This window comes from Salmo trutta, chromosome 12 (assembly GCF_901001165.1).
Source record: "Salmo trutta chromosome 12, fSalTru1.1, whole genome shotgun sequence".
NCBI lineage: Eukaryota > Metazoa > Chordata > Actinopteri > Salmoniformes > Salmonidae > Salmo > Salmo trutta.
In genome coordinates, this window is record NC_042968.1 from 4,728,194 (window position 1) to 4,744,267 (window position 16,074).

Consider the following 16,074-nt stretch of genomic DNA (forward strand, 5'->3'; position numbering starts at 1 on the left):
AGAGTTAAAACCCCAAATAGTAAGAAAAAGTGACAAGGAGGAATTAACTGTTGGAATGCATGCATGCGTGTGTGTGTGAGTAAGAGTGTACTGTACATATTGTGTGTGTGTATACACTGAGTGTACAATCATTAGGAACACCTGGTCTTTACATGACAGACTGACCGGGTGAATCCAATTGAAAGCTATGATCCCTTATTGATGTCACCTTTTATAAATCCACTTCAATCAGTGTAGATGAAGGGGAGGAGAAAGGTTAAAGATAGATTTTTAAGCCTTGAGACAATTGAGACATGGATTGTGTATGTGTGCCATTCAGACGGTGAATGGGCAAGACAAACGATTCAAGTGCCTTTGAACAGGGTATGGTAGTAGGTGCCAGGCGCACTGGTTTGAGTGTGTCAAGAACTGCAACACTGCTGGGTTTTTCACACTCAACAGTTTCGTGTGTATCAAGAATGGCCCACCACCCAAAGGACATCCAGCCAACGGCAGACCAGTGGTAGAAAACAGGTCATTGATAAAAGAGGACAAAGGAGGCAGACACAAATTGTGCAGAGCAACAGACGGACAGCCCAGTACAACATTGGTCCCCAAAGACCCATCAAATGATGCACAACTCATCGTACCTTGACACAAATGGGGTATGGCAGCCGGTGACCTTAGAGTTCCACTTCTTTCAGCAAGAAACTGCAGTTGCAGTGCGCTAAGGAACGAAAACACTGGAAACTGCAGAATTGAAAAAACATCGCCTGGTTTGATGAATCCCGGTTCCTGCTATTTCACGCTGATGGGGGGACTAGGGTATGGAGAAAACCACATGAGTACATGCATCCATCATGCTGCGTTTCACCATTGCAGGCTGATGGTGGTGGTATGATGGTGTGGGGTATGTTTTCATGGCACATATTGGGTCCCTTGATAAAAGTGGAGTTACGTTTGAATGCCACAGGATATCTAAACATCATTGCCAAATAGGTGCATCCATTCATGGCAGCTACAGCGAGGGGAAAAACGTATTTTATCCCCTGCTGATTTTGTACGTTTGCCCACAGACAAAGAAATGATCATACTATAATTTTAATGGTAGGTTTATTTGAACAGTGAAAGAAAGAATAACAACAATAAAATCCAGAAAAACGCATGTCAAAAATGTTCTAAATTGATTTGCATTTTAATGAGGGAAATAAGTATTTGACCCCCTCTCAATCAGAAAGATTTCTGGTTCCCAGTTGTCTTTTATATAGGTAACGAGCTGAGATTAGGAGCACAATCTTAAAACTTGTTAGGGCTAGGGGGCAGTATTGAGAATTTTGAAAAAAATATGTGCCCATTTTTAACTGCCTCCTACACAAACTCAGAAGCTAGAATATGCATATTATTGTTCAGGTTTGGATAGAAAACACTCTGCATTTTCTAAAACTGTTTGAATGGTGTCTGTAAGTATAACAGAACTCATATGGCAGTCAAAACCCTGAGACAAATTCTGACAGGAAGTGGATACCTGATGTGTTGAATTACCTTTAAGCCTATGCCATTGAAACACACAGGGGCTTATTAATCGTTGAGCACTTCCTATGGCTTCCACTAGATGTCACCAGTCTTTACAAAGTGTTTTGAGTCTTATACTGTGAGATCTGACCGAACAAGAGCCTTGGAACGGTGGTGGCCGATTAGACTCTGGCGCGCGAGTTCATGTTGGGTACTCTCGTTCCAATACGTTTTAAAAGAGAATGCAATCGTCCGCCTTGAATATTATTCATGTTCTGGTTAAAAGCCATAAACGTTGTATAGCATAAATCATTAGTGAATGATTTATGCTATACAACGTTTGACATGTTTGAACGAACGTAAATATTTTTTTTCCCCTCGTTCATGAAGAGAAGTCCGGCGGGCATAGATCATGTGCTAACAACACGGAGCTTTTTGGACATAAATTATGAGCTTTTTCGAACAAAACTACATTTGTTATGGACCTGGGATTCCTGGAAGTGACATCTGATGAAGAGAATCAAAGGTAATGGATTATTTACATAGTATTTTTGATTTTAGATCTCTCCAACATGGCGGTTAGTCTGTATCGCAAAGCGTATTTTTCTGGGCGCAGTGCTCAGATTATTGCAAAGTGTGATTTCCCAGTAAGGTTATTTTTAAATCTGGCAATCCGGTTGCGTTCAAGAGATGTAAATCTATAATTCTTTGAATGACAATATAATATTTTACCAATGTTTTCGAATAGTAATTATTTAATTTGTTGTGTTGATTGACTGGCGGTTATTGGAGGGAAACGATTTCCTCAACATCAACGCCATAGTAAAACGGTGTTTTTGGATATAAATATGAACTTGATAGAACAAAAAATGCATGTATTGTCTAACATAATGTCCTAGGAGTGTCATCTGATGGAGATTGTCAAAGGTTAGTGCATAATTTTAGCTGGTTTTCTGCTTTTGGTGACGCCTGTCTTTGAATTGACAAAACATTACACACAGCTATTGTCAATGTACTCTCCTAACATAACCTAACTTTATGCTTTCGCCGTAAAGCCTTTTTGAAATCGGACGACGTGGTTAGATTAAGGAGATGTTTATCTTTCAAAGGGTGTAAGATAGTTGTATGTTTGAGAAATTTGAATTATGACATTTAATTGTTTTCAAATTTGGCGCTCTTGATATTTCACCTGTTGTTGATAGGGTGTACCAGGGGTGGGACGCTTGCGTCCCACATAGCCCCTAGAGGTTAACCTGTTGGGGCTAGGGGGCAGTATTTTCACGGCTGGATAAAAAAATATACCCGATTTAATCTGGTTACTAATCCTACCCAGTAACTAGAATATGCATATACTTATTATATATGGATAGAAAACACCCTAAAGTTTCTAAAACTGTTTGAATGGTGTCTGTGAGTATAACAGAACTCATTTGGCAGGCAAAACCCTGAGACAGATTCTGACAGGAAGTGGATACCTGATGTGTTGAATTGCCTTTAAGCCTATGCCATTGAAAAACACAGGGGCTGATGAATGTTTTGGCACTTCCTATTGCTTCCACTAGATGTCACCAGCCTTTACAAAGTGTTTTGAGTCTTATACTGTGAGATTTGACCGAACAAGAGCCTTGGAACGGTGATGGCCCATTAGACACCTGGCGCGCGAGTTCATGTTGGGTACTCTCGTTCCAATGACGCCTGTCTTTGAATTGACAATACATTACACACAGCTATTGTCAATGTACTCTCCTAACATAACCTAACTTTATACTTTCGCCGTAAAACCTTTTTGAAATCGGACAACGTGGTTAGATTAAGGAGATGTTTATCTTTCAAAGGGTGTAAGATAGTTGTATGTTTGAAAAATTTGAATTTTGACATTTATTTGGTTTCAAATTTGCCGCTCTTGAAATGCACCTGCTGTTGATAGGGTGCGCCACGGGTGGCACGCTAGCGTCCCAAATAGCCCCAAGAGGTTAATTAATGACTTGGAGAATATCTGCAAAGAGGAGTGGGACAAAATCCCTCCTGAGATGTGTGCAAACCTGGTGGCCAACGACAAGAAACGTCGACCTCTGTGATTGCCAACAAGGGTTTTGCCACCAAGTACTAAGTCATGTTTTGCAGAGGGGTCAAATACTTATTTCCCTCATTAAAATGCAAATCATTTTATAACATTTTTGACATGCGTTTTTCAGGATTTTTTTGTTGTTATTCTCTCTCTCACTGTTCAAATAAACCTACCATTAAAATTATAGACTGATAATTTCTTTGTCAGTGGGCAAACGTACAAAATCAGCAGGGGATCAAATACTTTTTTCCCTCACTGTATGTATCCTTCTGCAACTATATATTTTTTCAGCTGGATAATGCCCCATGTCACAAGGCTAGGATTGTCCAGGAATGGTTCCACAAACATGACAGTGAATTCTGCTTACTTCAGTGGCCTGCCCAGTCACAAGATCTCAATCCAATTGAGCATCTGTGGGATGAGATGGAATGATCTATTTGGTTTAGAGATCCTCTACCAGCCAACTTGACACAACTGTGGGAAGCATTAGAGTCAACATGGGCCAGCATCCCTGTGGAACATTTTGACACCTTGTAGAGTCCATGCCCTAACAAATTGAGGCTGTTCTGAGAGCAAAAGTGGGTGCAACTCAATATTAGGAAGGTGTTTCTAATGTTTTGTACACTCAGTGTATATTGTGCGTGTGAGTGTCTTTTTAGCATACCTGATAACATCCAGGCTGACATCGGTGTAGTACAGCTTCCCATCCACGCTGTCGTAGTCCAGTGAGATGACGTTGTGCAGCTCGGGCATGGGCACATGCACGTCCGTGTGGTCATCTGTGTCCAAGGAGATGCGTCGCACGCTGACCCGGTTGGAGAAGAGCAGGTAGGTCTCGGGGGAGTCGTCACATGACCTGGCATCCGCCTTGAGGAGGATGCCGGTGGGACAGGCACAGGAAGTACCGTTGGGGCGGGGCAGACACATGTGGCTACAGCCCCCATTCCTTCTACCACACTTATTGAAACCTGGAGAGGGGGAGGAAGGAGGAAACCAAGTCAGACTTTTGTTGCAGGTACACAAATAGGGGTAACAGCAGAATATTTACTGGTTTCAAGACATTCCCATTACATACAGGCAACTGATTCCATTGAAAGTGAAATGAGAGAGGGAAGACGAACAATAAATAGAGAATACAGGGGACAAATGGAGGACAGCAAATGGGTAAGTGCCACTCAATTCCAAACACACACCAACCAAACAACCTTACCAGATTTTTTGCAGTCGTGTGATTTTCTAAAATTAAATGATGACAAGTAAGGTCACTCCCATATAATTCTATGGTCCCTCCCACTAAGGCCAACTTTGAATGGTTGATGTACAAGGCTTTTATGGGACATGCGCAATAGCCTGGGGACAAGGTTAAACCAAGGCAAACCCCTACTCACACCTTCCTCTTTGCTGTTCCGAGGCCAGTGTGCCATTGAAACACTCACCCAGTGGCTTTTCTCTATCCACGGCCTGTATGTCCATGAGCCCGGGCAGGTTGCTGCGTACAGTGATGGTGTTGGCGCCGGTGGTTTTGTCAGCCCGCTGGATGCTACGGCTCTGCCAGTCGGTCCAATAGATGTGTGGTCCTAGTAGGGTCAGACCATACGGGTGCTGGACTGGGGATACCAGGGTACGGCGGTTCAGCCCGTTCAGGTCTGCCGCCTCGATGCGCTATGGGAGTGAAAAACTTTGTTAATTCACTGACTCAATAGGCCGGTTTCCCAGAGACAGAATAACCCTAGTCCTGGATTTAAAAAAATAATTCAATGAAGATTCTCCATTCTTCTTCTCTAATAGGAACACATACCTGTCATTTCAGTGGCAAAATGCTTTTGCTATGGTGAGTCCTACTTTAAACATGACCCAGCTGTGTTAGAGCTGGGCTGGAACAAAAGCCTCCACACTCTGTAGCTCTCAGGATTGGATGACCTCTTGCATTATTTATTAAAATGTTATTTAACCAGTCAAGTCAGTTAAGAACAAATTCTTATTTACAATGATGGCCGACCACAGCCAAACCCTAACCCAGACAACGCTGGGCCAATTGTGCGCTGCCCTATGGGACTCCCAATCACTACCAGTTGTGATACAGCCTGGAATCGAACTAGGGTCTGTAGTGACACCTCTAGCACTGAGATTCAGTGCCTTAGACCACTGCGCCACTCGGAAGCTTTAGCTTTTCGGACAGGGTGACTGACCTCTGTGTGAGCGTCGGCCCACAGTACTTGTGAGCCGGCACTGTCGATGGCCAGTCCGTTAGGCCAGCCTAGGTTGTTACTGATCAGAACCAAACGGTCCAAGCCATCCATCGCTGACCGCTCCAACTTAGCATGTTCCCCCCAGTCTGTCCAGTACATATACCTGGAGGAGAGAGAGAGAGAAATGAATGTCACACAGGAAGTCGTTAGAAGACCGACAAAGGAGGGCTAACTATTGCCCAATCTAAATTGCTGGGTTGTAATTCACGACGGGTCAACTTTTATTGCCCTGCAATAAAACACACAGGAACTAACTCTCTCACAAGAACTAACTAACAGTCTGCATATGATTATTCAGTAAATTAATAGTGAAAAACAAGTGCAAAATCAGCACCTGGAGCTAAACACACTGCTGTGCACAGTGAACCTTAATTGACTGACAGCCAAACTCTAACTCCTTACCCCATCTCGTGGTAAAGGGCGATCGCTCGTGGGCTGTCCAGGTTCTGCCAGATCAGAACCTTCCTCATGGAGCCGTCCAGGTTGGCCACCTCGATCCGGTTTGTTCCGGTGTCAGTCCAGTAGATCTTTCGACCCACCACATCCACCGCCAGACCATCAGTAGTTATCAGACCTGGAGAACGAGAGAAAGAGAGAGGAAGACAGAAGGAAAACAAAGAAAGAAAAATAAAGAGGAAGTGTGGAAGAAAGGAGTGAAGGAGATAAAGTTAGGGAGAAGAGAAAGGATTAGAGGAAGTGAGAGAGAAAGGAGAAAATCAAAGGGTATGCAGAAGTATAGAAGTTGAAATATTTCAGTGCAACAGATCATTTGTTTTGCAATATAGATGAATATTCCTCAATAATACAGCAGAAAGACAAAAAAGACACTAGCCTAGTACTATCTGTAATGTGATTCAGATATGTTTGCTTTATGAAATAAAGTTGATTGATTATTTCCCTCACCTGTAGTGATGATATCCTCATGAGCCGTCCCATTGATGTTAGCTCTACTCACCTTCTTTAGTGTGCTGTCTGACCAGTACACTTTACCTGCAGGGGGCAGTAGACACACACAGCAAGGTTTCAAAGACATACTGTTAGTCACTGTTTAGTGTTAGTGCGTGCAAATGGAACAGCGTGTGCACATCAGTGGAAGCTCCTCAAAGGAGGAAGGGAAGGACCCTCCTCCTCAAAAATATTTAATAGTAAAACATTAAAAAGTTATCCTTTATAGATACAACTATACTAACTATATTCACGTCACCAAATAATTAATTAAAACACACTGTTTTGCAATGAAGGTCTACAGTAGCCTCAACAGCACTCTCTGGGGTAGTACCATGGTGTAGCCGGAGGCCAGCTAGATTCCGTCCTTCTCTGGGTACCTTGACTTCAATACAAAATCTAGGAGGCTCATGGTTCTCACCCTCTTCCACAGACTTCCACAGTAATTAAGACAACTTTCAGAGGATGCCCACCAACCTATCAGAGCTCTTGCAGCACGAACTGACATGTTGTGATGTCATGGCTTTAGAAGCTTCTGATAGGCTAATTGACATAATTTGAGTCAATTGGAGGGGTACCTGTGGAGGTGTACCCGTGGACGTATTTCAAGGCCTACCTTCAAACTCAGTGCCTCTCTGCTTGAAACCATGGGAAAATCAAAAGAAATCAGACAAGACCTCAGAAAAATAATTGTAGACCTCCACAAGTCTGGTTCATCCTTGGGAGCAATTTCTAAACACCTGAAGGTACCACGTTCATCTGTATTATAAATATTATGCAAGTATAAACACCATGGGATCACGCAGCCGTCATACCGCTCAGGAAGGAGACTCGTTCTGTCTCCTAGAGATGAACGTACTTTTCAGGTAAAAACTTCAAACTGTAACCTGGATCAGGTTGTCAGTTAACCTACCAGGGTAGTTAAAAACAGCACAGCACACACCCATTAAGAAAATGACTGTAAAAACTGTTAAATCCCCTTGGATTGATGAGGAATTTAAAAATGGTATGGTTGAGAGGGATGAGGCAAAAGGTATGGCAATTAAGTCTGGCAGCCCAACTGATTGGCAAACGTACTGCAAATTAAGAAATCATGTGACTAAACTAAATAAAAATAAACTACACTATGAAACAAAGATAAATTCTTTAAAGAATGATAGTAAAAAGCTTTGGGGCACCTTAAATTACATTTTGGGAAAAAAAGCCAACTCGGCTCCTTCATTCATTGAATCAAATGGCTCATTCATCACAAAGCCCACTAATATTGTAAACTACTTTCATGACTTTTTCATTGGCAAGATAAGCAAACTTAGGGATGACACACCAGCAACAAACGCTGACACTAGACATCCAAGTATATCGGACCAAATTATGAAAGATAAGAATTGTACTTTTGAATTCAGTAAAGTCAGTGTGGAAGAAGTGAAAAAATTATTGTTGTCTATCAACAATGACAAGCCACCGGGGTCTGACAATCTGGATGGAAAATTACTGAGGATAATAGCAGACAACAGTGCCACTCTTATTTGCCACATCTTCAATTTAAGCCTACTAGAAAGTGTGTTCCCTCAGGCCAGGAGGGAAGCTAAAGTCATTTCACTACCCAAGAATAGTAAAGCCCCCTTTACTGGCTCAAATAGCCGACCAATCAGCCTGTTACCAACCCTTAGTAAACTTCTGGAAAAATTTACAGTAAACAAATTGACAACAGAATTTCAGCATGCTTATAGGGAAGGACGCTCAACAAGCACTTACATAAATTACTGATGATTGGCTGAGAGAAATTAATGATACAATTATTGTGGGGGCTGTCTTGTTAGACTTCAGTACAGCTTTTGACATTATTGATCATAGTCTGCTGCTGGAAAAACTGTGCTAACGTAATTGCAAAAGGGTTTTCTAATGATCAATTAGCCTTTTAAAATGATAAACTTGGATTAGCTAACACAAAGTGCCATTGGAACACAGAAGTGATGGTTATAGGTGATAGTTGGCCTCTGTACGCCTATGTAGATATTCCATAAAAAAATCTGCCGTTTCCAGCTACAATAGCCATTTACAACATTAAAAATGTCTACACTATATTTCTGATCAATTGGATGTTATTTTAATGGACAAAAAAATGTGCTTTTCCTTCAAAAACAAGAACATTTCTAAGTGACCCCAACTTTTGAACAGTAGTGTAAGTGCAGACCTTTCTCATTTTCCTGTTCATACCACACTGTGATCACAGAAAAGCTGAAACACACGCACAGATGCACACACATACCCTCTTTGGGGTCTACCCCGATGGCGATGGTGTTTTTCATGGATCCGTTGACAGCCAGCACCACATCAGAAAAGTAGGGGATGTCCAGAGAGACCATCCTGATATCGGTACGCCGTGCAAAGATCAGGAAACTACTCATCCCTACAACCAAGAGACACAACACTATCAGTATGGAGAGTACAGGACATGGCATAAAACCACCTTATATTTAGGATTATGATGAGGTTAAACAGTTGAACTAAGTTTATGAGGCATTGGTAAGTGATATTCTTTAAGAATCAATGGGCTGCAAATACTGTATCACAGCTTTGGCCTTGACGGTGAAGGTAGTAAATAAATAGATGTCAGCAGTAACGTTTTCAAGATAGAGCACATATAGTACAAAGCAAAGAGTGTGATGATAATGCAAAACACATTATCATCCCACTATCAGATTTTTACTGAAAGTGCTCCATCTTGAAAACTTTACTGCTGACATGCACAGTTGTTGGGACCATATCAACAGCATGCTAATGAACAAAATACTAAACTATGCTTTTTTTCTCTCTCCTTTAAATCAACGATGAGACAATATTTTGTTATATCAATGAACCATTGTTATCAATCTACTTGTAGTATCTTAGAAGACGTAGTTTATTTACACACATCAATATCTCTGTAGTTAATTGTGTTAAGGTGATGAGATATATGGTATATTGTTGTTTTTTTAACCTTTATTTTACCAAGGTCTCTTTTACAGAAGAGCTCTGAATTTCAGAAAATACAAAATGCAAGCAGAAACACAACAAGGTCATTCATCAGTAATAAGGTCCTCAAGCGGGTGTCTAAATTTCCCGAGGCACCAAAACATCCAATGTACCATGGGTTGTTGTACAATGGGTGCTGGTAGTATAATAATACGATATTGTTGCTATGTTACCGTGTGCGCAGGTCTTTCCATCCAGCTGAAGGTTGATGCCAGTAGGACAGGCACAGCTGGAGCCTTTAGGGGGTGGGGCCAACAGACACAGGTGACTGCAGCCCCCATTATTCACCGCACAGGGGGTCCGCACTAGAGAGTGAGGGACAGAGGTGGGAGAGAGCGCAATATAAAATGTGGTATATGTTGCCCACTCACAAACTATTGCAACAATGACATATATTTCTCACTCATTTAACAGTTTAAAAATGATCTCAAACACAATTTAACCAGGCGCTCTAGACTAGAGCCTCCATGGGATATGTGCAGCAGGCTGAACATTTGACATCCCTACTCTGATCAGTGCTGCTTCAGCCTGGTATGAGCCCCAGGTGCTTTTTGTCCTCTGAACCCCATATATAGGATCAGTTTACCTGGCCCCTAATCCCCCTAGTGACAGGGAGGGTCACTGGACCTGGTGTTGCGGTCTAGTATCTTGTCACAAAATACTCAGAGGGCCAACAGGGCACGCACTAACACGCACCCACGCATTTACACACACACACACACACACACACACACACACACACACACACACACACACACACACCGGTGGTGCGGTAGCGATGGAACATGTGAATATCCATGAGGTTCTCCAGGTTCTCGGCGAGTGTCTGTCGTCCCAGGCCAGTCATTTTGTTGGCACTCTGGATGCTCTTGGACTGCCAGTCTGTCCAATAGAGCTTCTCCTCATGCAGAGTCAGCCCAAAGGGGTGGGGCAACTGACTGCCAATTAACACCTGGACACCAATGGAGGGGAGAGGGACAGGGAATAAAAATATTAGCCAGTATTCTGAGTAAAAAGTCTCACTTGATTAAATACCCATCCAACAAATAAAAATATGTTGAAAAATGGGCTACAACTTTTAAAGACTATCCCTTCAAGACCATCTCACCTGTCTGTCTGAGCCGTCAAAGTTGCCAAACTCGATGGTCTTCATCCCTGCGTCGGCCCAGTACAGGCGCTGTGTTTGGTAGTCAATTGCCAGTCCGTTAGGCCACGTCAGGTTGGAAGAGATGATGACAATACGGCTGGATGCGTCCATCCCTGCCTGCTCTATCTTAGGACTCACACCCCAGTCTGTCCAGTACATGTATCTATGGTACTCAGGGAAAATCATGCATCAGTAAACTGTACATGATTGTGGTATGCAAAAGTAATCTGTATACTGTATGTTCAGATTAGGTGTCTGTGGTAAACAACAAAATCCATGCAGCGCTAACTTTTTCGGAGGACTCTACCTGATATTTCCTTCAGTAGTATTTTACCTACTTATTGGACTGCATGTTTACATGCTACTCTGTAAACTATTGTCAGTGGTGTCATTGGACATCTGACGCCTGATATTAACCCTTGACCTCTGACTCACCCTCCAATTGGGTCAACCACAATGTCCCTGGGTCGGTCCAGATTCTCCCAGATCAGGACGGTACGCATGCTCCCGTCTGCATTAGATACCTCGATACGATCTGTACCTGATCACACACACACACACACACACACACACACACACACACACAATTAATTATTGTTTGTACAACAAATTACTCAATAAAGACTAGTCAATAAAGACTTCCTGGTAGTCTATAGCTGACATGATACACAGTGGTACAACTACCCAATAGTAATTTAAATCTAGAACACCGTTCCTTACCTGCATCGGTCCAGTAGAGTTTGTTGGTCACCCAGTCAATAGCCAGACCGGCTGGACTTTCCAGACTGGTGTCCACCACCACCTGACACATACAATAACAACTCATTTCAATACAGTACAGTAACTTCAATGAAATACTCCCCCATAGCAACAAAGTCAAACATTTTGTTAAAAGTAAAGTGCAAGGGACGTTTCTCAATACTCTGACCTCATCAGCTAAAATTATTCCCCCAAACAATTGTATCTTATCATGGATTAGACAAAACATCCACCACTATAACACTAAACTGTTTTCTCTATTACTAGCTATTTTACTTGTGATGATCTTGATGGGTGGCTGTCTCACTTACTGTACAATGGAAGGTGCATTCAATTAAAGTAAGTGGCTCTGGATAGGAGCATCTGCTAAATGACTAACTTAGAAAGAAAATAATATGGGGCAGAACTGACCTCCTGCCTTGAGCCGTCCCACTGGGCCCGGTTGATGGAGTCGGTGGTGACGTCAGTCCAGTAGATGAAGCCCTCCTCGGCGTGCCAGTCCAGTGCCACGGCGTTGCGTACGTTGGCCAGCGGTATGACGTCATCCGACATGTCCTCGGTGTCGAAGCTGATTCGTCGGATGTCCGTCCTTCGGGCAAAAAGCAGGAACTTGTCAAGACCTGATCAAAGACCAAAGGTCTTCTGTCAGTGCTCTAGGTTTAACAACGGGGTCATCACAACACACACAACAACATACACCAAGGCTCTGTTCGAATTGTCCACACTAGCGTACCCCTTAGAATTAAGCAATGTATTTGGCTTTCTAGTGAGGGCAATTCAGCCACCTTTCAACCTCACATTCATTATCTCCAGCACCAAACCAGTGTCTACATATGTGAAAACAGCTGGATAAGAAGCAAGACAAGAAGAAAGGTGCTAAAAATGCTTCTCTGTGACTTCACAGGGTAGGATTAAAAGTAAGAAAAACGTGATTTTCAAAACCTGGAACGAGTTTCTAGCCAGAGGAAGGGTATTTTCTTGCTCTCCACGTCACCGCAAATCTCATAGTGTTTTAAAAATCACTGTATTTAAAAATATATATAAAACGCATAAATATGCCGTTTTCACATATGTAGACACTGGTATTGTGCTGAAGATAATGAAAAAGAGGTTTAAAGTGGTTGACCTTTAACATCAGCTAACTGGACTGAAAATGTACTTAGCAAAGTAATGACTAAATTAACACAAAAAGATTTACAACTCTAAATCATCACATAAAAAGATCAACAAATATTCAAGTATTCTACCTAAAGTGTGTTCTTGTAGGCCAGTAAGTATACTCACTCAGGGCACAGTTATGCTGGTCCACTTTCTTGAAGCCCGTGGGGCAGTCGCAGGTATAGGTCTTGTTGCCAGGGAGACAGAGGTGGCTGCAGCCCCCGTTGTTGGTCCCACATCGGTTACGCCCACCTGGAGAAGAGAGGGGGGAGAGGTTAGAAGCACTGAGTGAGTGAGTGACTGAGTGAGTGTGCAAGTGTGTTACTGACTAACAGAGTTCATCTGTAGGTGGTGTGTGTGTGTGCGTGTGTATGTTGTGTGTGTGTGTGTGTGTGTGAGAGTGCGTGTGCGTTTGTGTGTGCATGACAGAGCATGTGTATGTTTTAGATTGTGTGTGCGTGTGTGTGTGACTGACCTGCGGGCTGTCTCTGCGGGTGCAGTGTGTGTATATCCATGGGGAAGTGCAGCTTGTTTCTGATGATCTCCTGGTTCTTGCCCGTGAACTTGTTGGCACTGTTGATGCTCTTGGTGTGCCAGTCTGTCCAGTATAGGCTATCCTCAAATACTGTTATGGCAAATGGATGGGGCAAGCCTGGATGGAGAGAGAGTAAGACAGAGAGAGAAAGACAGAGAGAGAGAGATAGCGAGACAAATATATGTATAGAAAGAAACGTATGTTGTCTTTATTTCTGAAACACAAGAACAACATTGGAACCTTCTCATTGACCCTTTAAAGGAATTAGTCCAGGTGGTATAGAAGGGGGGGGTTACATGATTTCAAACAATAAGCACCCATTGGAGCTGCAACTAAAACAACACACAGCCACACACAAATTACTAAACAGTTCCTCCGCAAACTAAGACAAAACACCAAATAAAACCAATCTGGAGTAAAGGAACAATTATCTTCAAAGCAAAATAGCACAAAGTTGGACAAGATCTGATTCCTCACACCATCAAATGAGGATGAGTTAAGGTTGTTGTCTTTTCAATTTAATAACACAAAAGGCAACCCCCCTCCATTGAAAAAGTTCCCCCGAACAGAGCAGTGGTTCTGGCAGATGTCACGCTGTCCCTTATTGTGTTCAGGCTTAATCAGAGCTGGTTGGAGTTAGCCTGTGTCCCTTATTGTATTCAGGCTTAATCAGAGCTGGTTGGAGTTAGCCTTTCTTATTAGCCACTCGCTAATGACATAAGATTTGGCAGTTAAGTGCTAGCTCTATAGATTTCTTCTGTAAAGAAGTCCCTGTTTGACTACTTGAAGCAAGGAGGGAGGGATTGATCAAAGAAAGGAAGGGAACAATGATTTGGTCATTTAAATAAGACCACAGTCTTTGGTGGAGAGCATGTATGGAACACTTCCATACCATCGTCCCTCCATTTAGACGAAGCACAAAGAACCACAGAGAGTGCTGAATACGCTCAACTGATGGATGGAAAAACATAGTTTTTCCCCTCGTTTATTTCTGTTGGTGGTGCACAGTTTGTGGTGAGCTTGCTGTCAAAAAGGTCTTACGCAAGTCTGGCATTTTATACCAGGGTGTGTGTGTGTGTGTGTGTGTGAGAGAGAGAGAGACAGAGTACTGATACAATCATTTTCTCTTTCTCCAAGATATTACCTAACTCTTATTGTAAATGAATACTCAGATACATCATTAAAGTATCATACCCCTCAGAAAAAAACTAACTAGGTCCCTCTCCTCTCTCTTTCAAGGGCATCTAGCAGGAACACTGGTGGTATGTGGGCCTACTCTCTCTTTTCTGTCTCTGGTCTAAGGGACAGCTGGGCCAGCAGCTGTAAGGCAACGGGGAACCTTACATGGCGGTCTACCCTCCACCCATATGTAACCTCTCCTCTCTCTGTCCCCGCTCTTCTCCTCACCTCCCTCACTCGCTCTATTGTGTCCTTCTCTGTCTCTCCCCTACCTCCTTTTCACCACCCCCTGTCGCTCTCCAAAAAAGCCCACATTTCCATCCCTCCCTGTCCCCACGACATCCCTTGCTATACCCCCTCTCCTATTGTCTCCTTTACTGTCCCTGAAGGTGCACAGGTGTGCTCAGAGGATAAGGGTCTCACCCACATCACTCACCAGATACCATGACAAAGGATTGGCATGCCTCCAAATGTTTCTCAAATGACCACACACACACAGATGCGCACACCCACACACACACGAAGGCATGCGTGCACACACTCACGAACACACACACACACACAAACACACACACATACACACACACACACACACACACCATTTGTTCTGCCTGTTGTCTGAGCAAACAGAGGGCCTAGTGGAGGTACAGGGCCAATTACAGGTTTTTATCCCGAGAGCACACATCAATAAGGGCTGCTCACACAGGGCTGGATGGGTACCCTCTACACCCCTGTCCTCCTCCCCCTATCACCACTCATGCACCCCTCCTCCTCTAATCAAACACCCAGGGCAGTGGGTAACCCTCCTTTTCCTCTCCTAAAAGCCCTTCCATCTATTCATCTCCCCTCCACTGGAACCACTTCTTCTTGTTTTTAGCTGATAGGAGTGGAACCAGGTGTGGTTGTCCTCTGCAATAGCCCATCCATGACAAGGATCGACGAGTTGTGTGTTCCGTGATGCCCTTCTGCACACCACTGTTGTACTGCACCGTTATTTGTCAGTTTGTGGCCCACCTGTTAGCTTGCACGATTAGCTCCTTCGACCTCTCTCATCAACAAGCTGTTTGACAGATGTTTTTTAGGGGCGGAGAAACTGGATCCAGCGCGCCTTGCACAGCCGATAATACCATGCTCAAAGTTGCTTAGGTCACACTTTTGCCCATTCTAACGTGGTTAAATAATTAAGACAGACAAAAGGCTCAAGAGAGAGCCAGAGATCAAGATAGCCTAATCAGAAGAAAACTGTTCTTGACCCACCTCCTCCAGCCACTGCTGGCCTTTGCAGATTCTGCCATTAAGTTGCCGGTAATAGGCTACAGCAGGGGTCGGTAACCTTTTCCATTTGGAGTGCCAATTTATCTTACCATTTCTACCGATCTGCGTGCCAGTTATGATTTTCATATGCACGGAACAGTTTAATTTAATTTATAACAAAGTCTTCGTATCTCAAAATCATTATCATGTGTTTAATCTAAATTCTAAAAGTAACTTCTATTGCCATTGCCAACTATGTGAAAATATCCAACAT

At 43.0% G+C, this 16,074-nt stretch overlaps 1 protein-coding gene across 1 annotated transcript in view; it reads right to left on the bottom strand.

The window, feature by feature from the left end:
• Positions 1-16,074, bottom strand: part of LOC115202825 (low-density lipoprotein receptor-related protein 4-like) — a 233,810-nt gene that overhangs the window by 19,914 nt on the left and 197,822 nt on the right. The window contains 14 exon segments of the mRNA XM_029766876.1: positions 4,224-4,527; positions 4,996-5,221; positions 5,749-5,911; positions 6,211-6,382; positions 6,712-6,798; positions 9,023-9,163; positions 9,942-10,073; positions 10,531-10,720; positions 10,877-11,078; positions 11,351-11,456; positions 11,636-11,717; positions 12,086-12,294; positions 12,959-13,084; positions 13,308-13,484. Coding sequence (XP_029622736.1) covers positions 4,224-4,527; positions 4,996-5,221; positions 5,749-5,911; positions 6,211-6,382; positions 6,712-6,798; positions 9,023-9,163; positions 9,942-10,073; positions 10,531-10,720; positions 10,877-11,078; positions 11,351-11,456; positions 11,636-11,717; positions 12,086-12,294; positions 12,959-13,084; positions 13,308-13,484 — 2,317 coding nt within the window.